General features: G+C 48.6%; 1 protein-coding gene across 25 annotated transcripts in view; it reads right to left on the bottom strand.

The window, feature by feature from the left end:
- Positions 1-23,135, bottom strand: part of TACC2 (transforming acidic coiled-coil containing protein 2) — a 234,437-nt gene that overhangs the window by 5,712 nt on the left and 205,590 nt on the right. For 11 of the 25 annotated variants that reach the window (XM_061403719.1, XM_061403720.1, XM_061403701.1 and 8 more), the window contains 8 exons: positions 19,229-19,290; positions 18,083-18,198; positions 16,538-16,709; positions 15,125-15,265; positions 14,150-14,239; positions 7,169-7,312; positions 6,631-6,707; positions 5,133-5,176 (listed from right to left, as the gene is read on the bottom strand). In XM_061403719.1, coding sequence (XP_061259703.1) covers positions 5,133-5,176; positions 6,631-6,707; positions 7,169-7,312; positions 14,150-14,239; positions 15,125-15,265; positions 16,538-16,709; positions 18,083-18,198; positions 19,229-19,290 — 846 coding nt within the window. Of the gene's footprint in view, positions 1-2,639; positions 4,309-5,132; positions 5,177-6,630; positions 6,708-7,168; positions 7,313-14,149; positions 14,240-15,124; positions 15,266-16,537; positions 16,710-18,082; positions 18,199-19,228; positions 19,291-23,135 lie in introns of those variants that run through there. The other 14 variants (XM_061403709.1, XM_061403713.1, XM_061403714.1 and 11 more) reach the window with 5 other exon arrangements.

Raw genomic sequence — 23,135 nt, 5'->3', positions numbered from 1 at the left:
CGTCCTCAGGTCACCTGGGGGGGCACCTGGGCCAGAGGATGGACAGCAGCTGTCAACGACGATAGCACCACGGCAGAGCAGCGGCCCGTGTGTACTCCTGCACGTGTCAGGCACTGGGCTGACCCTCCTTTTGACTCCGTGCTCCTCAGCCAGCACCCGGCAGTTGGTCTGGGCTTTAAGAAGTCCAAACCGGGTCACCCCTCCTCCCAGGGGCTCCCCTTTGCACTGGAATAAACCCCCACCCAACATGCTCTCTGCTCTCAGCACTGCTACGACTCTGCTGGGAAAGCCGACCTGGAGCCCCCCGTGGCCCCACCTTGCTCAGAGACACCTTTCCTGAACCCACGAGGGAAACGCCTCATCTCCATGCCCAGCATGGGCTTCCCTGGTGGCTCTGTGATAAAAAGAATCTGCCTGCCAATGCAGGAGCCGCAGGTTCGATCCCTGAGTCAGGAAGATCCCCTGGAGTAGGAAATGGCAACCCACACCAGTATTCTTTAATGCTAAATCCCATGGACAGAGGAGCCTGGCGGATTATATACGGTCCATAGAGTCGCAAAAGAGTGGGGCACGACCGAGCGATGGAGCGACTGAGCACCCAGCACCACGTCCAGCAGTGACCACTCCTTATCGTTATATCAGACGTGTGGGTGTGCATGTTTGTATAAAGAACGCACACTCCACGAGGGCAGGGTCCTGTGAGTCTGTTCTGTCCTCGGCTCTGTCGCAGGCCCAGATCCTGACTCAGGACACAGCAACACATGCCTGTTGTCGTGCAGTGAATGAACGAGCAGGGCGGCCCTAAGGCTGAACTCCAATCTCCCGCACAGGAGAAGCTGAGTCCCTCGTTCACCGAGGATGCAACAGAGCCAGAACCAGACCCAAGGCTGTGCTCGCAATTGCGTCTCTACGTGGGCCTCTTACTAACGCAACTGGAAGGATCAGTTCAGTTCAGTTCCGTCTCTCAGTTGTGTCCGAATCTTCGAGACCCCATGGACCACAGGATGCCAGGCCTCCCTGTCCATCACCAACTCCCGGAGTCTACTCAAACTCATCTCTGTTGAGTCGGTGATGCCATCCAACCATCTCATCCTCTGTCGTCCCCTTCTCCTGCCCTCAATCTTTCCCAGCATCAGGGTCTTTTTTCAAACGAGTCAGCTCTTTGCATTAGCTGGCCAAAGTATTGGAGTTTCAGCTTCAACATCAGTCCTTCCAATGGAAGGAAGAAGTTCCCTTAAAAGTGGGGAGATGTCGCTTTGGGTTCTCTCCCCTTAGATTCTTGACAGAGGGGCACCTTTCTGTATCCCAACGTCGGGCGTTTTCCTGTCTGTGTGTGGACAGGAGTGAAGAGCACAGAACAGGGACCGCATTGGGGTTTTGGCTCCAGTCCTGACTGTAAACTTGCTCAAAGTCCTCACTTGAGGTCCCAGGGACTCAGCTCCAAAATGAGGGGCTTCGCACATGTGAGCATGCACCCTGATCGGCTGGGAGCTTGTTGAAATGCAGGAGAGTGAGCCCACCCAACGGGGTTTGATTCAGTCATTCTGCGGTGAGATCTTTGCGTGTGACAAGGTCCCCAGCGATGCTGAGACAGCCGGTCTAGGGACCACATCTAGAGAACCGCAGGCCAGGAAGACACCTGACATCCTGCCTCTCAGTTTCTCCTCCCAGGACAGAGGTAAAGAACCAGGAGCCAGAGTCTGACAGCCCACGTCCCAGTCTTAGCTCTGATAATTCCTGGCAGTGTGACCTTGGGCAGAGTTTTTCAGCTCTGTCCTCCACATCTGAAACACGGGATGAGAGGATATATCTATGGCATTTGGGGAAGATTAAATATAAAGCCCTCTACATATAGTAAGAACTTAGTATCAGTGATCCGTTATCAACAACATCACGATCTCCCTGAACTGCAGGGACCCACGAAGAGGGAGCTTTTGAACATATAGTGAGACCAGAACCACCAACAATCTGCTTGCTACATCTAGACTCTTAAAAGAAAGGGCACTTCAAAGTTCCACCAGTAACCAAGAGCTTGTTTTTGTTCTTTGAATTTTAACTGCTTCCTTAGTTCTCAGCAAGCTGTATAATACACATTCTGGGCTGGTTTCAGGCCATGTATACATTTCACTTGGCTTGGTAAAGGAGTCATTTATCAAACGGAATCCATCTGATTTCCTGGATCTGAGATTAGACTGCCTCAGGCTTCCTTTCCTCCTCCCCACAACCATAACCCTTGTAAAAATAGAATTTCCCTGTTCCCCAGGAGACCGAAAAGGAGAGAATGCTTCACACATCTTTTTTTTGTAAATGACAAATGCTGCTAGGTTCTTCAAATCAGGAAATCAGCTCAAAACCCAAGATGTTCTAGACAACACAGTAAAACAATGGCCCTGGAGATTTTTTTGGCTTTTTCAGGCAAAACACTATAAAACCATGTGGGGAATGTAGCCAAAACACAAAAGCAAAAATAACAAAAATAGAAAAACAAACAAATAAGGGTTGCAATGGGTGGGTATCAAATTAGGTGAAAAAGCATTTACTTACCAGGCTTGCCTGTTTGTTTTGCAAGCAAAGGGCAAGAAGCAACAGAAAATGGAAGCAAAACAGATAATCAGGGCAGTTGTTAGGAAAGCAGGGGGAAAAAAAAAAAATCAACTGCAACAACCCGGAATGCAGAAAGCACAGAAATCCCTTTTCGTTCTGAATTCTGAACAGTCGATATTTGAACTTAATGAAATATAGTCTCTTTAGTATCATACGACGAGAATGAACAGTGATGGCAGGACAGATGTTACACTGACACACAGCATTTGTAGAGGTTAAATGGAAGCCAGGGAGCCAGGTGGGAACCAGGAGACGCTAGTGGAGGTGGAGTGGAAGCTGGTTTTAACCTCAGAATGCTGTTACATTTATTCTGGGCCCTGAACTGCCCAGCTGTCTGAGTTAGCCCTGTGTGGGGCAGGGAAGGCTGCATGGGTGAGTGGGAACGAGAAGAAAGAGACAGGATCCAGATGAGAAACATGGGTGTTTCCTGCTCAGAAAGAAGGCAGGTCCCGCCCACAGCTACAGTGAGTCCCAGCCGTGCGGCAGCCCCACACTGTCCTCAGCAAGGACGAGGGCCCTGAAATCGACAGGGGCCCCAGTCGGCGACCTGCAGTGATGACCAGGGATGACACGCACAGACGCGCCACCATGCGCCGAGACACCCGCTCTGGGAACGTGGATGACACAGAGGACGGTCAGTGGCAATGGGGACTCACAAAGGGGTGCCACCAGAGTGGCTTCCAGCCGGGGATGTTGGGGGCTGGCAGAGCCACCAGGAGGGTGCTCAAGCACCCCCAAACAGGAAATCGCTCAAAGCTGGTGACCTTAGAGCTCTGGAAGAGATGGACCCTCAGGTCAAACACACCAGGTCTCTTGGGAGGGGAGAGGGTTGGGTGTGCGTGGCCTTAATCCCTGGAGTCAGGGTTCCACACGCTCCTCAGATGGTCTAGAAGTGAAAACACTGTTCTAACGACTGTCGCCTGCAGATACACAGCAAGGAAAGCATCATAGGGGAATAAGCTTTCTGTCCCCACTTATGGCGACCACGTAAGGACAGGCCACTTACGTCAACTAGAGATTCTGACTCTCGTCAGTTTTCAAGAGGGAAGTGTCGGCTTCTATCAAACTGCCAGTCGAGCAAGTAAGTTAGGCTGCTGTGGGCAGCCTGCTGTCAGGGCAAAGGCTCACATTCTCTTCAACACTGGCCTAACCATCATCGTCAAGAATAAAAATTAAAATGTACGACTCCAAGGTGTGGAAGGATGTTTCTAGATGAGCCAGGTAGGTGTGAGTGATGCTTTTGTGTCCTGACTCCAGGAGGTGGAAAGGTCTCATTCAGCTCACTAAACAGTGTATACTGGAAGATATAAATGCTTCCTTCTGAACACTTTCAGCAGCAGTTTCAGTTCCAAGAGTTTTTTTTTTAATCTCATCCATATGTATCCATAAATTTTTATTCCCATTTAACAAAGAAGTTTCATTTAATAGAAAGCATACACCATGAGGCTGATCCTTAAAAAAGATCCCAATGGGCTTTCCCCTGAGCTCTAGGAGAAATGGCCTTTATTAAAATAAACCAAAATGAAAGCTTTTTTGAAAGGAAAGCACTCAGTAGGCAGCTTCTTCAGTGTTCCCAAGGCTCCTGTCATGCTTATCTTGGGACAAAAGCTAGAGGTATGGTGTGACTCATATGATGAGAAGTCATCAGCTGAAACAAGCATCAAGTTGGGACACAGAAACTGTGGTCTGCAGTGAGCACATGTCCTTAGGAGTAAAAAAAAAAATTTAAATCCAGTATCATGGACCTAAGCAAATGAATAAATAAGCAAAAATTCCACACCTGACCCCCAGAGTCTTAACAGCATTTCTGAATAGTGATCATCAGTGAAAAATCTTGGGCTTGGCACTTCTGCAAGGTCTTTTCTCGATTTTTCTTTAAAAGCAGAAGAGCCAGTTACTTGAGGTCTGGTTACTTGAGGCCTTCTTTCATTGCAGGCCAAAGTAATCCGTCACTACTGGCTGCCAGGGATGCTGTGTTAAGACAGTTTCTGAGGTAGTATCCAACCTCAGGAAGGAAGAGCAGTGATCAGTTAATAGGGCAGGCAGCTGGGCTGTCACATGTTCTAATATTCCTTGTCCTGGACCCTGTGTAAAGGCCAGTGGGATATTTTTTTTTTTTTTACTTGCATCTAATCTATATTAGGGTTTAGCGATTTGATGTTAGAGATCTAATTCTCTCTCATGAGCAAAAAAGCCTCCAAACATCCTAGGAACCAACCCCAATTTTTGGCTGGGGTTGGGCCCCATGAGGTGGACTATCCTGGCTGGGTCAAATGGTGACCATGAAGGTGATGGCCATGGCTCCCCACTGCATACTAAGGGACATGCGGGCGGGTGTTTCCAGGAGGTCCCCAGACTCACCGCCTGCAGCAGAGCCTCGTTCTGGGAGGCTCTGGTCCCTCCCTAAAGGGCTTCATGCTCTAAAAGGAGTCTGAGAGGAACACACTCTGGGTCTCTGCCTTCAAAGCCCTCCCCACAGTTCAGAAACCTCAGGGCAGGCCTGAGCCCCTGCCAGTGAAGACACTCACCTATCATCTGGGCAATGGTCTTCTCATACTCAGCCACGATTTTCCTGTAAAAGAAGTGGAAACAGGTTGGTACTAAGACCACACAATGGTTTTTACTTTCACACGGGTGCCCATGCGCTGGACATCAACAGCCTCAGCACCGTCCAAGAGGACAAGTCCTCAGGGTCCCAGGTGGCTCAGAGGCCGTGGGGCCCCTCCAACCTCAGCCCTCTCCTTGCATACCCATGTAAGTTCATGCTCCTAATGCACGACTCTGAACACATCACTCTCTTGTATAATACAAAACACTCCGTGTCTCACTGCTCACTGAGAAAAAAATAAGGCTAAAACTTCAGCCTGATAGTCAAAGCCTTCTGTAACCTAGGCCTGATCTTCATCAATTGTACCTCCTTCCATGCTATCCTGTAGACACGGTGATTCAGTGATAGCAAATGATTTCCTATCTGCTCTGAGCTTTCTTGCCTCTGTGGCCTTGAACATGGTTGTTCACTTCCTCTCTATCTCCAGCTGTCAGAATCTGTTTCTCAAGTTCCAATTCAAATACTCTCTCCTCCAAGAAGTCTTCCCTGATTTCTCTTTAGAACCCAAGAACATTTTCTTTATTTATTTATTTTTTTTTAATTTGGCTTTGGTCAAGTCACTTAACCTCTCTGAGGCTTCAAACGGGGCTGACCATCCCCTTAAGGGCTGTGGGGAGAAACAGATCATGTGTCTCTAGACAAAAGCACAGTGCTTGGCACACAGCAGGTGCTCCTCGTGTGGTAGACGTCATACCTCTATGACTATATGCAGAAAATGAAAATAAATCACTCAAGTGAAATTTGGAAGACACCCTAAATGTTTATCCATTGAGACTGGTGAAATTAATTGTATTAGACCCTCATAAGGACTGTCAAACAATTGAACAATAAGATTGAGATGTATAAAAATCTAAGTTATCTTAAGTTAAAAAAGAATGTAGGGTCATGTATACTTCTATACTACACTAAAGAAAAAAGGAGGTTATACTGATACCTTAACACATTTGGGATCAGAAATGCAAAAGTCTAGGAAGGATACCCCTGAAATGGTACATAGCGGTTACCTGGCTGTGGAACCAGAGGCTGAGTGGGAAGGAGATTTGTTTTTCATTGTAGGTATATTTTGTTGTTGTTCAGTCATCAAGTTGTGCCTGACTCCCTGCAACCCTGCAGGCTGCAACGCGCCAGGCTTCTTCAATCATGTCAACTGAGTCGGTGATGCCATGCAGCCACCTCATCCTCTGCTGCCCCTTCGCCTCCGGCCCATAATCTTTCCAGCATCAGGGTCTTTCCCAATGAGTGCATTATTTAACTCATGCTCATGGTATTTTAATAATCGTAATATACTAAGAATCCTCGTGGAATAAAGAGTAACTTCTATAGAGGACACTGTTCATGGGCCACACCAGTTCTAGCTGTTATCAAACCACAGGTAAGCATTCCCCAGGTAACCAGGAAGCCCGAGCATCACAACTGACCTCATTTCCATCACTTCCCGCCTGCTTTCTTCATATTTATCTTTCCACTCTGAGACCTCTCTCTCCTTGGTTATGATCTAGTATCAGGGTAAAGAAGAGGAAAGGTTAGTCCCAGATGTGTCCATCCTGATGTGAGCAATTCACAGACCGAGACAAGGAGACATTAACAAACATGGGATTAAAACCTGCTGCACCAAACAATTATTGTACTGAGAGAATTTCCCCAAGCGTGACAGAAATAAGCCATACACCAGACTTTCACAGTGCCCTTGGAAAGCAACACAACGTGTGTGCTTTTTTTTTGTTATAAATCGAATGAGGCCCACAAAGGCTTATTAAACAACAGTGTCCAAGATCAAAACCCATGGTTTGCTACCTGTCTCTGCCAGCAGTGGTCAGAGGAGAAGGTCTGTGTCCAGAGATGCTGGCTTTGTGGGCCATGGGGATGTACGTTTATTTACAAGTGGCAGAATGGGAGCTGTTCGCAGGCACCCAGAGCTGGCCCTGCCTTCTCGGGGGCACCCGCACACCACAGTACCTCTGCCCTGGCGATCTGGAGCGCGGAGTCCAGGTCGGGCTGCTGGAACAGAAGGCCTGCGGGTTTCTCCACCTCGGCCGTCCCGATGCGGGAATACAAGGCTGTTTTGGAGATGGAGACATCCGGTGGGTGAGCAGCTTCTCTCTGTGGAATGGTTTTTAATTTTAAAAAGTGACCATCACGCTTCTGACAAAGAGAACTGCATTCATCCTCTCACGAATGGGTCGGTTGTATGGTTTTGAAACAAAGAACATCGAAAGCATGAGAAAATGCTAAGACTGATGAACAGGGGAATGCCGGATACAATGCATGGCAGTCTTATCATTTTGCACCTGCGCAGGCTGACGAAGAGGCTGGTGGGGAGGCGCCCCCAGCTCCCGGCCCTGGAGTCAGGCATGTCTACTGCCTGTTTATCACTGCTGTTTATCAGACTCAGGCACTTAGCCACAGCGAGTGTTTACCGAGGCCACCTTCCAGCAGGCACCACTTCCCAAATAAAAGCCTGACGGTGAACAACGCTGAATTCTACTCTACGTTTGCCTCGTTTTGAATAACCACAGATCTGATGGTTTGGTGAGACTGTCCACATTTTAATTTAGGGGGCATCAGTTAGCTCTCTTTGAAAGTATATAAGTCATACAAAGTTTTAAGATCTACTGTAGACGTCAAGCAATGTCACCTTCAGTGAATGAGTTTCTGGATGCCGAAAGGTAAGTGTTACACTGGAGTTCAACGGTGTCAATGGGAAAATAGAAAATTAGATTACTGACAATATCCATGTGCGCGAATGTGTGCAAATAAGACCCTCGACAAGCACTGTGATTCCCCACCACCCACAACTGACACTGGACAGTCCCCAGGGAGGGCTACACTGACTATTCTTCCTTCTGCACAAATGCTCAGCCATTTCCAACACACTTGAAATGCAATGTTAGGAACATCACCAAGCAGCGCAGCAGGGTTGTCAATCTAGCTCTACTGCAAAGAAACGCCAAACCAATCACACTCTCAGTCCCATTCATTAACCTCCTGGCCCGTCATGGTGGCCAAGGCAAACCTCCACCCTGGTTACTAGAGTCTGATTCGATGCAAAGCAATGGTGGTCCAATGCAAGGAGGGCAAGTGCTTCTTCCTTGGGAAACGTGTAGAAGAAACGGAGTCGTGAACAGAACAGTGATGTAGAAGAAAGAAATGTGGGGATGGAACAGTGAGGACTTATCATGTAGGTGGAAGCAGAGATTAAAGAACCAATAGTAAGTGGGAAAGGAGTGACCTGAAGGTGCTTGAGCACAACCTCTCTCTTCAATCATGGGAACAGGTACGCCTACCCTACTGTGGCCTCAGAGACAAGGAACCTGAGACAGCTCGGAAAACGCAGGTAGAAGCTTAATGGATAGGACTGGAGGTCACAGGGTTAGGACTAGTTAGTCGTACACATGCACGATGAGCTCAGTGGTTTATGTTCTCCTGGAAGCAAGCGTCTGGGGTGTGGCTGCCACACCCCAGCCTGATCTTGGGTATCTAACCCTCACGCGCAGCCGGAACGACTGCTCTCAGAGGGGAGAACACAGTTTTGTTCAACCAGACATCAGGGATACCCACCGTCCAATGGAATGCCAGGGTCCCTCAGCCTCGGGTCCTAAAGGTATTCTGAGGCCGGACATTTGAGCAGAACAGCTAACAGCCAGAGCTAACAGCTGTCGGGAGCAGGCAGACTGACCTCTTAGAAGAAAGAGGGCCACCAGATCGGAGGGCAGAACCTCTCCTGTCTAGGGGTTACTCTGTGATGTCTGCAATGCTTTCAACATTCTGCTTGTCAAAAGGGAAACTTCTCAGGAAGTAAATGGAAAATTATAATGGCATCAAAACTCAGTACTTAAATTTATCATCAAAGTTCAAAAACATAAAATTCTGAAAAGGATTAAAAAAAATTGTTCCTATCAGTTAAATAAAATAATGTGTTCTTTGAAAAAAAAAATCAGAATAAAATTTCAAAATGGAAAGAACATCCCGGTCCCTCTGATGATGAAAAAAATGAGAATCTAAATAAGATTTGGCCAAATCATTTCCCAGAATGAGATTCAATTCTGACTCCAAATAAACCAGCTCTCTGAAGTGGAAGAGAAAAATGAATGAAAACTAATTTTACTGTACTGGGCAGAAATGAAATAAGATCAATGCAGGAATTAATGACTTTTAAGCTGCCTCATGTCCTTTGTAAAAACAAGGACGAGGATGAAAAACAAACAAGAGGATGAGCTTTCTGAGTAAATGCAAATGGTTACTAGCGAAACAGTGATTCACCATCGCCAGTCATCCTGGCCACCTGTGTTTTCAATAAAGAAACAATGACTTTCAGAGTCCATCTGAATTATCACCCAAGTAGCTGCATGTCAATGAAATTCAAGATACACACCCTGGTTTTTTCTTACAACCAAGGATTGTTTTAAACTGAAATTAATAGCTCTGTCTCTTCCTGGTATTTTAAGATCAGACTTAGATTAAGCTGTATTTCTCTCACATAATCTCCCACTTGCTACTTAAGAGGAGCCAGGAAGCCCCTAAAATAGCAATTTAAAATGTGAAATGGCCATGACTCAGACCACATGGGACTGACTATAGAACTGACGTCCATGCCTTCAATCCTCTCCCTCAAACCCTGATCCCTAGGGGGATCCCTGGGGCACGGTCACCCCAGTGAGACCTACAGACATGCCTGGGGTCCTTCTGGCCTTGCAGCCAGGGGCTGCAGGCCCTGCCCCTCACCCGGGCTCACAGTCCCACTCGTGGCCAATTAATCCCCTGTTGCCAGGTTTATGGGAAGGTGCCATGTCCGGGACCAAAGCAGGATTGCTGTCCCGCAGAACCGGGTGGCACAGCAGTGAGAGAGCACGGGAGTGGGGCCCAGGAGACGAGACCGGGCCATGGGTCAAGGTCATGGAGCATGGACACAGGCTGGACACTTGGGGGTATCTGGGCCACACGGTGCCAGGTCAGGCAGAGAGCAGCCTCACCCTGCTGCTGTGCTACCCAAGTCTGACAACGGGCGGTCTTGAGCTCAGGATGACAAACAAGAGGAAGGCAGTTGATACGTGCCCTTAATCCACTCTCACAGGAGGCACCGCCAGTGCCAACTGGCCACTCCATCCCAGTGGGTCAAGACACGGCCTCAGAAAAGAGGGTGGAACAAATTGAGAGAGTAGCTGACATATATTCACTACCATGTACAAACCAGATAGCGAGTGGGAAGCTGTAGAGCACGGCTCAGTGCTCTGACCTAGACGGGTAGGATGGGGGCAACGGGAAGGGAGGCTCAAGAGGGAGGGAATATACGTATACTTATAGCTGATTCACGGTGTCGTAGAGCAGACAGCAACACAACACTGTAAAGCAATCATCCTCCAATTAAAACATACATTAAAAAAGCGTGCATTAAAAAAATAAATTTAAAAATAAAAAAATATAATGTATTCTCCCTTTAAAAAAAATAATAAAATTTCTGGAGAAAAAAAAAAAGGCATGGCCTGATCCCTTAACATTAGGCTGCAGGCGATGACCACAAATTCTTGCAACTGGGCAGTAAGCTGAAACCCACGTGCGAGTCCTCTGTCACTGCTCTTCAGATGGTCACTGTGGGTTTGAGGCATCATGTGCGGGGCCCTGGACACAGCAGGAGAAAGGGACCCTAGGATATCAGGCTGCTCAGCAACCACACAACTGCCCCAGACCTGACTCCTCCTTTTCCTGCTGCAACAAGCCAGGTCTCTGCCTTCATCGGCTAGGACTCCTGCAGGAACCATATACTAGGAGTAATGCCCTTTCCTGCCCAGAGGAGCCTCCTTCTAGGACTTCTTCCGGCCCCAAAGCTTGCCATTTGTATGATCCCTGTTCCTAAGTTACCCAGATACAGCCTTCATTCTTTATATAGGGTCACCCTCTTGCCAAAAGGCCAACAACTTTCAGGGCCACAAGCAGCGTCTGTTACACATACAAATGCAATCCGTCCTTGAGTCCTGCAGCCCTTGGACAGCCATGCGGATGAGACTCCGAGGATCTGCCCATCCTGGTTCTTGGTGAATTCAGGGTCACGGCACCGCAGAGCCAGGGACTGCTCAGACCTACCCCCAGGAGGATACCACACTGCCAGAAGCGTGTGGAAGGAAAACAAGTTGGAGTCTGACACCCCAGCCCCTGGAGTTTCCCTCATTTCTAACTTTTTCTGACTAATGAGGAGAAGGAAACCCCACTGCAATCCCTGGGAGCCTGGCTTTGCTGACCCTCAGTCTAAAGGGAAACACGAGCGAAGCGGCTCCAAGGAGCGACCGGAAATCACCCCCGTCATATTTCACAATGCTTTTCATCCCCTCGGTGTGAGTTTGTTTTTTTTTTTTTTCATTCTGAGAGATTTCATTTTGTGTGAGCCACAGTTTAAGACCACGCTGCCAAAAAGACGGGGGCTGTGTCACTTGCAGCTGAAATATATGGGCAGCAAAAAGAGCCAATTGGATATACAGCTGCTGTGTTCTCTTCCTATATATCAACAGTTTCCAATGCACTAAGGGATTATCAAGCATCTCACGAACAAGAAACCCAGAGGGACCTAATTGGGTTCAGGCAAATGGATCACCCTAGGCTAATCAACTATAGGAAAGAGCATCTATTTTCCATGGGCCAAGGTCCCTAGATAATAGACTTCTTACAAAAGTGGAACAAGTTCCTACAGTGGAGGAAAATACTCCTCATACTCCAAGACCCTATGGAATCTTTTAACACGCCCTTCTGGAATATGGAAGGAGGGAGCGGGTGCTGTCTCTCCAAACTACACTCAGGAGATTCACGTGACAGTATTTTCTAAATCAGAACCAGGACACATGGTCTGAGAACAGGCTGTAACTGCCTGGGAGTCAACTGCTAGCCATCTCTGAGAAAGCAGGCAAGGGTACCACGCAGTTCCAAACACTTCATACTCAGTAAGAACTACTTAAAACATGATTCTGCCACAAACTTCTGGACAAGAATAACCTGTATTCATAGTGACCAAACTTTAAGCAATTCATTCTGTGTTTAAGCCACTAACCAAGAATATCAAGAAATAAACCTAAGAGGGAAAAATTCCTAACTGCATAATGTATTCTAAAAATCTCATTTCACAGAAATTTAACACAGGTTTATGAGTTGGCCAGAAGAACAAGGACATCAACAATTAGACTTTACATTCTTGTCTCAACTCTGGGTCCAAGTGTTCCTGGTATGGACATCCATGGGGAGACATCTCAAGAGATGTATCTGAAAGAGGGGGGTCCCTGTTTGGCTCCAGGGGGACCACATGCAGGGGGCCCTCAAGGCAGGAGCAGCGTGAATTCCTGATCCTGTATCCAGGATGAGAGATGGTCCTGCTGCTAGGCGAGCTGTCACTTGAGATGGATGGGCAACAGGCTCCCATCGGGAGGTGTGAGCACTAGCTCTCAGAAAGCCAGTGAATCACCATCAGGCTTTGGGCTGGCTCCCAGGCTCCGTTTTCCCCCTGTGTAAAACGGGACCTGGGCCTGCCGTATGAGGAGAGATGCTGGGAGCGTCTCATTGGGAAACAGAGGCCCCAGTGAAGGTTAGCGCCCATTCACTGATCGCAGGCCTACTGTGCACCACGCACGGTGCCGCTCTCTGCACATCACCCACTGTCCTCACAGCAAGCTTGCTATGAGCCTCTTGACACAGATGGAAAACTTGAGGCTCACCCACTGGTTCAAGGCCACAGAATGCACTGGGGCCCAGTTCTTGTCTAACTGGGCTGCCACCTGGGGGTTGGGTATGGGGGAGGGAATTAGGAGGCTTCTCAAACTCCAAGGGCATCCGTCAGCCCTGGGGATGGGCTGAACCTCCGTGGACCACGTGCTGTATTGCACGGCAGCAGTAACTCATCCCAACTGTTGAGTAAAATGACTCCAAGCTTGGAAGCCAGCAAAACAATCTCTGCAGGGACTGTCGACATCATATTCTCCTCTAGAGAAAGGCTGGCAAACTATAATGAGAAAGCAAAAGTGTGAGTCGCTCAGTCGTGTAGGACTGTTTGCGACCCCGTGGACTGTAGCCCACCAGGCTTCTTTGTCCATGGGGATTCTCCAGGCAAGAAGAGTGGAGTAGGTTGCCATTCCCTTCTCCAGGGGATCTTCCCAATCCAGACATCAAACCTAGGTCTCCTGCACTCCAGGCAGATTCTTTACCATCTGAGCCAAACTATAGCGTGTGGGCCTAATGGCCTAATGCCATTTCCTGTAAAAGGTTTTTACCGGGCCTCGCCAGAGCCATTCATCCAGTGCTGTCCACTGCTGCTTTGGCAGAGCTGCAGAGTTGAGTAGCTGTCAGAGATCAGATAGATAACCGCAAAGCCTCAAACGTTACGCTCTTTACTTGCAGAAAAGGATAGCTTTTTTGTAATCCTCTTGACCCTGACCTAAGGGTCATCTGACATGTCAAGAAGGTCTTGTTTTCACCTATTTACTATTTCACCTATTTATTAGGGTCTGGTCTCAGTATAATCATTACTATTATTCTATAATAACTATAGAAAACGGAAAAGCTACAAATTACTTTTCATCAACAGAGAAGCAAATGGTTTCTGTAGGAAGAAAAAAGAACTTCAAGGGTTAGGATTTATCTGTCCTGTTTAACTATGAATAGAACTAACCAGTTTTATATCTAACTTTGCGATCTGATTCCAGTTTCCTCCCTCCTCTGACTGTACATGAGTTTCTCGTACTTTCCTCCACTCAACCAGCTTTACCACCCACCCTGCTTGGTTCCTCCCTAACTGAGTGGACCAGATCTTAAGACATGCACTCAGCGTGTACTTATGCATGAGCTATGCCTTTAGCTTTTTGGAGATATTCTTTGTTGAACACCAGCCTGGCTGCAGTTAGCAAAGAAGCTTCTGGACCACACAACATTCTCAAGAGGCAGCACACAGCAGCAGCAAACCGGTACCTTGGTGTCCTGGCGGCTACGGGCAGCCAGGGCGATCTGCCTGGCCAGCTTCAGGGCTTCTATCCGCATGATGGCAAACTCTAGCTCCTCCTGCCGGAGGGGCGGGGAATGAGCAGACCGCAGGGAAAATGCAGCGAGACAGGACGGAAATGTTTGTCCACATCCAAGAAACGAATGGGCCACGTGAATGTGTCGTAACAGGTACTCGGGAAAACACACGCACTGGCTTTCTTTCACAATTAACACCTCAGCAGATAATGAAATAGGTGCTTAATTTCCTTTTTTTTTGTTTTGTTAAATCACCCTTTGGAATGTCTGTCAGAAGTATTATGCCATCAAATATGAAGTGATTTTTAAAACGGGATCCGAATTTTTAGTGCACTGTTTCCTTCGATTTCTCTCCTTTTGTTCATTTCATGTAAGGTTGGCCAACAATTTCCATGAGTGGATCTGCATCTCTCAAAGGACTATAAGCCATCTCTCTAGGTTTGCTCTGCACGTCCCAGTCTAGGGGAGTATCAAATTAAGTGGTCAAATTTAAAGCGCAGCATAGAGAGAATGGTTTTGGTTCCAGATGCGAGACCTGAGTCCAGATGTTATCTCAATGGGGGTCTGAGATAATCTCATATATATAAACAGCCTGGCTCACTGGTGAGCTAATACCCTTGGTTCCATCAATAAATCACAAAAAGCTGCTTTTGGGGCTATCAAGACATCTGAAAAATGACTGTTTGGATCCAATTTCCAAATTGAAATACAAATGGTTTGTTCCATATGGAACGACACGATTTATATCACTCTGGCGTCCCGGGTAGAGAACGCCACATACATCAGTCTTGGAGGGGAAGCGATTCCATCTGGAACATTCACAGCAATGCTCCATGAACTCCTGCCTCGCGGCTTTTGGAGTTCGGAGATTCATTCTCTACTGAGGTTTTTGACAAACTCCCCCAAAGTCACACATGGGCTACAAACCTGAAGTTTCTGAGCAAAGACTGGGGGGTTCTTTTCTGCTAAGTCGGGCTCCAGATAGTCAAGCGCACCACAGAGAGAGGCTGGATGAGCTAGCCTGCTGAGGAGGGCGTCAGCAGAGGCAAAGGAGCCCTCGGGAGCTGTCTGAAGGCCGGCAGAGGAGGACACAGAGGAAAAACAGAGGAGACAGAGTGATAGCTTCTGAGCAAGGACCACCCATCTATCGGCTGAACATTTCTGCCGTAAGGCCAAAGAGAGTATCAGGTGCCAATACCTCCCTCTTCATCTGGACGGATGTCCACATGCTGACGACGGGCATCTCGAGACTGACAGGTCCAACCCCCTCCCCCAAAGCACCATCTTAGGGTCCTTCCCCACCCCCACACCACCCCCACTCCATAACCAGTTGCTGGGAGGACAGCTGTCCTTAGGTACCTGAAAACCTCAGCAGGTGGGAGACAAGCTAGCTGATGGGGATTCCAAACGTAACATAACTCATCAGGAAAATACCTTCCAGGTAAATATTGAAAGTAAGGTTTTGGTAAAAGGTTATGTTCTAAATAATGGAAAGATGCTTTCAAAAGAAAAAGATCAGAAAGACTTCAAAATCAGAAGCCAACTTGGCAGAAAGTTGAATTAAGCATGAGTCCCTCATGATGTCTATTTGAAAGATGCTCTGAGTCCTGTCTGGACCATGTTTTTGCTCATAATTATCTTTCCAGTGTCCAACAGCCAGACACACAGTAGGTGCTAAATTAAGTACTTGATGCATGAGATAAATGAACGTCTACTCATCCGGAACAACAAGGTACCATGCTAAGTCAATGGCCTCAAACCCTCATAAGGATTGCGAGGTGGGGAGGTAAAAAAAGCAAAAGAAAATTCATCTAGAAGGATGATTCACTTTAGATGTGTGGAGGAGGTTGGGGGCGGGGCCTTGACCTCAGGTCTATTCACTCTGAGAAAGCCCCACAGGGCTGGGGAAGGAAGAGGTATTAAGTCCTGGTCTATACACAGAAGGCACTTCCCATCACCAAGGCCCAGGAGAACCAACTGTCTCTCAAAAGGAGAGCATTTACCTGCTCCACCATTCTCTGCCCTCTGCCGGAGAAGACTGAGAGGCAGGATATAGACGGATACAGCTCCAAAGCCACAGTCCAGCTGGAAGGGGCTGGAAGTGGAAAGTTAATAACCCTGACAGCAAATAACGCACTTAGGTGAGAACTGCAAAACCACCTTGGTGAGGACGGAGAGCCTTCCTCTGATCATTACAGGGTGGGATGACCTAGGCTAGCTTCCGGCCCCATGCCCGGTACCAGGCAAGTGGTGCTTTAAAGACCTGGCCCGAGCAGCGATGGCAGCCCAGTGGTCCTGGGTTCATCCACAGTGATCCCGGGTCCCTCCGACCCCACTTACAATTTCCATCACTTCCGACGCAGTGCCCAAGGCCATGGACTCCAGCTCTTTCTGGGAGGCCTTCTCTGGCACCTGCAAGTGTGGCTCCTGGTTGGGGGCCAGCCCTCGTGCGACGGGATGTTGGATCTTTGCCCCAGTATTCACAAGGGCTTCAGTCTCTTCGAAACTTGAGCTGAGGAAGAAAGGGCATCTTTAGAGTCTGTACCGGAAACCCCACCAAAATCAGCCAGGATGCCTCGACTAATATGCCAAGGGATGCTGGACTTTCAGGGTTATATTCCCCAGGAAAATGGACAGGTCTTAGACAGTCAAGGGGCCTGCTGGCTGAGCAGAGGGTGGTCCAGTCCCACCCTACGTCCTGCTGACATGGTAGAACCAGAAGTACAGATGCCATCTAGCTAAGGACACAAAGTGTGAAAGTATTAATTGCTCAGTCGTGTCTGACTCTTTACAACCCCATAGACTGTAGCCCACCAGGTTCCTCTGTCCATGAGTTTCTCCAGGCAGGACTATTGGAGTGGGTTGCCATGCCCTCCTCCAGGGGATCTTCCCAACCCAGGGACTGAACCCAGGTCTCCTGCATTACAGGCGTATTCTTTAGTGTCTGAGCCACCAGGGAAGCCCAAGGACACAAGCTCTGGAGTTAAGCAGACCACTAGGCCCCTGGCTGTGCACCTCAGGAGGAGAGGTTAGGGGCTGTAACTTAGTGAAGATCAAGGGAGACGCTGCCTGCATGGAACGCACGTTGACGCCGTGCCGGTCACAAGGCACCATGACTGCTGCTGTGATAATGTCATCATTTCATTCTCCCCACCCCGGGCAGATTTTGGAGTAAGTGTGGGAAGTCAAACCAAGTGCTTTCACTCCTGCTTAGTGACCGGGCCAGCAGGGGAGGGCAGGAAGCTCCCAGTCTCAGCATGAAACCCCACCCACACCCGACCCAGCACCACACAGCTCAGAACCAGACCCTGACAAAGGCTTGCATTCACATCTTATTAACAATCAACATTTATCAGGCACTTTATTTGTGCCAGGCTTCGTGACCAGCGCTCTCCTTACAGCATCTCCGTTCACTTCCCCTGATGACTTTTTGGACAGGGACCCCTAGCCCCGTCCCCAATGGGGGATGCCTGTAAAGACTGAGCGCCTCAATTCATCTTCATAAAATCCCTACAAGGTCAACTGCATTCCTCAGTCTCACTTTACACATGAGGGAAGTGCAGCCCAGGAGGGCTCAAGTGACCAGTGAGGACCAGGAGTGGGACTGCAGCTCGGAATGCTCCAGCATGCCGCCTCCCCACGGCACAAATCACAGAATCAAGCAGTGTGTGTGCTGGGAGGTGATGCCAGGGCTGCACACGTTCAGTTGGTTAAAGGACCCCAGCCCAGTCCAAAGGGCAGCCAGGGACAAACCGCTGCATCTGCGTCAGAGTGGATGCCGAGATGGAGACGGGGCTGTGTGTGTGCAAGTGAATCGAGGTCGGGAGAGAAGTGTAAGGCTCGGAGGCCGGGGACCTCCCTCCCAGGGCATCGCGGCAGCCATACCCTGAACACGGCGTTGGAGACTCGGACATCCGGACGGGGGGAGACTTGACCGGGCTCTCCTGAGACGTGTCGAACATAAGGTACAAGGCCTGCTTCTTCGGGGCGTCATTGTCCTGCTGCGGGGATCAAAGTCACATGTCAGCTCAGCCACTGTGGCCTAAATGCGCTACCGAGTCGAAAACCAGAGAGCACTTCGATGGGGACAGCTAACTGGTCAGGAAGGAGCCTTCCTTTCTCTCCAGCCACCCGCAAGAGAGGAGAAAGTGGTACCGGCTAGGAGAGAGGAGGCACGGATGGCAGGAAGGGGAAGGCGGAAAGAGAAAATGCGACTCCACCTGGGGGGCACGTTTCCGGGAAGGATTGACTGCGATGGGGTGGGTGTGAGACACGCTCACTGCTGCTCGGCCACTGCCTTTAGTGGCCATCCTCTCTGGGTGCACAAGCACGCTGGCCACCCGGGATAAACAGAGGGGTCGGAGACAGCCCGCCCAGGTGTTGCCCAGAGTTGAATGGGGGGACACGGGCGTGATGGACTAGTGTGATCAGCATCACCATCGAGGTTCACTGACTTACAGCAACTGTGGTTTAGAAGCAGCGACCCCACATCTACGAACAACTCAGAGAAAGAAATAGAAGAGCAACAACTCTGGGATCCTGAGTGTCGCACAAGCGCCACCCCCACCCTGGGCATCGCCACGCCCCTGTGAGTGTTGCCTGAAAACAGCACAGCGCAAGAGGTCGTGCTCAGGACCAAACGCCCGGGGGCAACACATAGGAAGCCAGGGAAGGCAGCCGCCCATCATAGTGACTCAAAACGAAAAAGGAATGGGGGAGAAACTTACTGCTCAAAGGGATCATCTTCAATTACAGAAAGCAGTTAGTCGGAAGAAACCAGATCATGGTACACCTTAAAAACAACCACTCCTGCCTTTTCAAAAGAAATCTCAGACTAGCTCTTTCTCAGCCAGAGGACATAATTCTGCAGGAAGTCTAACAGCATCCTATCATTTCCTCCCTGAAAATGGCATCTGAAGTGGACTGAGACAAACCTCAACCCCGTCCCCCACTCCAGCCCCGGGTCACTAAACTGAGCCCAAAACAGGGTAGAGAGCAAGTCCCCTGCTGGCTGGAGGCAGAAGAACTTACAGGTAAGGAGGAACCGATTTTCTCCATGTATTCGATTTCATAGGAGTTTCTGTAATCCAAGTCTGCAAAAGAAACAAAAGGACAAGTGAGCATCAGAGAGGGAAAAACGAAAACAAAAGATTATTTGGCTGGGCAAGGTGGGGCCTGGAACAAGGCCTTAAGCTTTCTGAGAATGTCCACTGACTGAAATTTCCAATACAGTCAAAAGGGGAGGCTCGCCTTAGCTATTTTCAGACAACTGGTAAACCTCTTACCATAAAGGGGCTTCAGCCACTTGGGAGTCTGAGAGAGTCCCGCGGGAATTAAATGTCAAGACCAAGCATGGATTTGACTGGGAAAAGATCCGAGCATCCTGCACTGAGTTTTCAGATCAGAGGACGCGTGCCCTCTGGGTGTTGCTTTCTCTGAAAGTCTCAAGTGCGGTTCAGGGAATCTCCCCAAGACTTGGTGAAATTTTGGAACTGGACCCAAGCTGCCCGTCTGGTTGATGGAAGCAAGGGGGAAGAAGGGGGCTGCTAGAAGAGAAGCTCTGCAAGTCGCTTAGAACATTTCCCCCAATTCTGCCAGTACCGAGGGGCTGGTCTGAATCAAATGTTCAGACACAAAGACTATTAAAGTCCAATCTGGTGGAGTAATGGCCTATTTCAAGTTGACAGGAGACTTTAGGCTACAAGGAAAACTCCAGATACTCTCACTGGAGACTAGAAATCCCACTGCCTGCCTCGGCTCCCAGGCAGTTACAGATGGAGACCCAGCTCTGCCACTCCATCCAAGTCCCTGTCTGGTGAATGGACTAAGTGCCTGACTGTGCAGGGCACGGTGGATATGGTAGTGAACAAGAGAGAAGAGGATCCTGTCGTCGCAAGAACCCCAATCCACAGCTACCCGATGGCTCTTTTACACTTAAGAAGAAAAGCAAGACATGACATGACCCACTCAGAAAGCAAGAGTGTCAATGGCAATCCCTAAAGCCCAATGCCTTAATTTTTTTAAATAAAAAATAAACAGAAATAGCAGCAGTTCTTCTGGTTTAAAGTCCCTCATTCCTACATATTCATAAGCATATTCAACAGAAGGGATCGTTTTTAAATGATCCTTTAAATATGAGCTTTAAAATGAGATATATCCAGGACTTCCTGGTGGTCCGGCGGTTAAGACTGCAGGAGGTATGGGTTCGATCCCTGGTCAGGGAACGAAGACCCTGCATGCCGTGAGGCAAGGCCAAAAAAATAATAAATGAGGGATTTCCTCAAAGACTTTCTCAAAACCTGCAAGTGTGTGTGGTTTTGGCTGAATCAACTGCAGTACTTAACCCCGTGGATGACTTTTCAGGAATCTCTGGGATGAAGCAAATGCATCTTTCTGGCAGGCGTGACCTGCTCACGGGAATGGAGATGGTTTTGTGGTTTAATGGTCAGAAAGACCTCACACATCCTGAAGGCGCTGACTTGTTCATCACTGGGGAAGAACATGAAATAAGCCGAACCGCATGCTGGGCAGGAGCTCAGTGTCTGTAACCGTGCTGTGAACCTGTCCCCAGGGTCTGCCTCAACTGAAGACACAGAAGCGTTCATTTATTAAGACTTACTATCTTCTAAAGGCAGGGGACAGTGAAGGACAGAGTGATTTCTAGGGCCTCTTCTGGAGGATGCCAGCGCTCATTTTTATTGTTCTGCTAAAGACTAACTGGAGAAGATTCTACGAATCAGCTCTTTGCTCCTCCAAGGTATCACTGCTATTGCCAAGGCATGATTTTATCCTAATTGATTTAACAGAAAGCCTCCCACCACCCGCCCGCCCACCACACACACAAACATACCCTACAATGGCACAGAGTACCCGGGATGCACCGAACAACCTGGGGGCCACCGTGGAGATTTTCTGGGCCCTGGGACCCCGGGTCAGCTAGCTCTGGTTACCAGCTCGCCTCAGGGTCCCACCTGGAATCTGCGCTTGTTTTCCTGGCAGCAGATCTGGGTGAGTTTTAGGTCACTGAGCTCATTTATCTGCCTTCTTTCCTACCTGCCAAGAGCATCTCAGATACATTTTTTCTTGTTTTTTGGCCACACCACGTGGCAGGTGGGGATCTAACTTTTCCGACCAGGGATCAAACTCACAACCCCCCTGCAGTGGAAGTGTGGCGTTTTAACCACTGGACCACCAAGAAGTCCCAGGTTCTCAGATATTTTGAGAAAACATCTTACTGAACTTGCTTTTAAAAACCTCACTCACCTGCCTTAAATTCTAAGCCCCAGAGGGTAGGCTCGGAGAGGGGAGCCACACGCAATTTTAGCCCCATTTTTACCTCATGCCACACACATGCTGGCAGACCAGCAAAGGTAACAGCAATTATACCAAGCGGCTCCATGTCTTTACATCTAAGAGGCAGCTCGCTAAAGCACGTGCTGCTTTGAGCTGAAGAGGCCTGACGTTATTGTCAATAGGTCCTGTCGTTCTGAAGGCAATGCACCGTGAGAGGGCTGGACTGCTGTTTCCATTGGACTCTCCTTGTTGGAGCTTTGCTAGAGGACCGGAAGGAGCCTGAGCAGAAGCCAGAAGGGTGCAATTGAGTCCAGATTGTCATTCCCAGGATCAAGGAAGCCACCTCACCGACTTCTCCAGGCCTATTAACTCATTCATAAAATGGAGTTCAAAGTGCACACCTCTTACAGGATAAAATGAATTGATGTAAAGCCCCACAGCTGGTCATGCAAAAGGTAATGGATTGCAACCAGGTCTATTATTGCTCACTGCTAATATTTCTGAAACTTTTAACATACGCGATGAGAGGAGAAGAGGCTTTCAGAAAGGGACAAGGACACTGCTCCGATTTCCCTGGGTGGCCCTTCTATATGTCTGTATCTCAATGGCAATGGTGCCCACCACTGAAGCTGAAGCTCCAACATTTTGACCACCTGATATAAAGAACTGACTCATTGGAAAAGACCCTGATGCTGGGAAAGATTGAAGGCAGGAGGAGAAGGTGACGACAGAGGATGAGATGGCTGGATGGCATCATGGACTCAATGGACATGAGTTTGAGCAAGCTCCAGGAGTTGGGGATAGATTGGAAAGCCTGAAATGCTACAGCCAGTGGGGTCAAAAAGAGTTGGACACGACTGAGCAACTGAACTGAAGTGAACTGAAGAATAGGTTAGGCTTCCTCCTGAGGACACCTTCCTCTCTGCTGGATTGTAAGAGGGAGAGGCTGATGCCCTAGCAATGGGCCATCCAGATCTGTGAATCTAAAGCCACCACTCCCTCAGGGTCTCGGACCAGAGACAGGGGAGATCTCAGAGGCTCTGTCGCCCAGTGGTTTCTAAACTTTTCATCCCTGGGAACCACATGGACTAAGTTTCCTCTCAAGGCATCACATTTCAAAAGATTGCCCTAGAAAATGGCATTTGCTAAGCAAGGGTTCAAAGAAAACTGTTTGATCATCAAGCTCCGGTTTTAAGCAACTGGAGACTATCGATGTCACCACAGAGAGTTGATGAGCTTATAGACCCCAAACATGCAATTTTAACTAGCTGGGCATCCATCTAAACTAGGTCTATTCAGGTTTTTTTTTTGGAATATTAAGACGATTTGAATCTCCTGTGGACCCAGGTTAGGAAGTTCAACATCCTCATTCTACATTTAACGAAAGGAAGCCTGAAAGACGGTTGTTGGGAAGCCCAGTACAAAATAGCCGGTTGGAGGAAGTCCTTGGGAAAATGGCGAAGGGCCAGAAGTACCCTGGCTTGGTGCTGCGGGCAGAAAAACATCTCCTGCCTTTGGTTATGCCCGGTGCCAAGATTTAATAATAAATATTAAAGATGTTGCTTGAGAAAACAGGTTATGGGTGAGCACATGGGTCACTTAGAGCACGCTGTCCTTGAAATATTTTTACTGATTAGGTGTTAAC

Source organism: Bos javanicus, chromosome 26 (assembly GCF_032452875.1).
Source record: "Bos javanicus breed banteng chromosome 26, ARS-OSU_banteng_1.0, whole genome shotgun sequence".
Taxonomy (NCBI): domain Eukaryota; kingdom Metazoa; phylum Chordata; class Mammalia; order Artiodactyla; family Bovidae; genus Bos; species Bos javanicus.
Note: the sequence above shows the minus strand (reverse complement) of the source record. Positions and strands in the feature narration are given on the sequence as shown.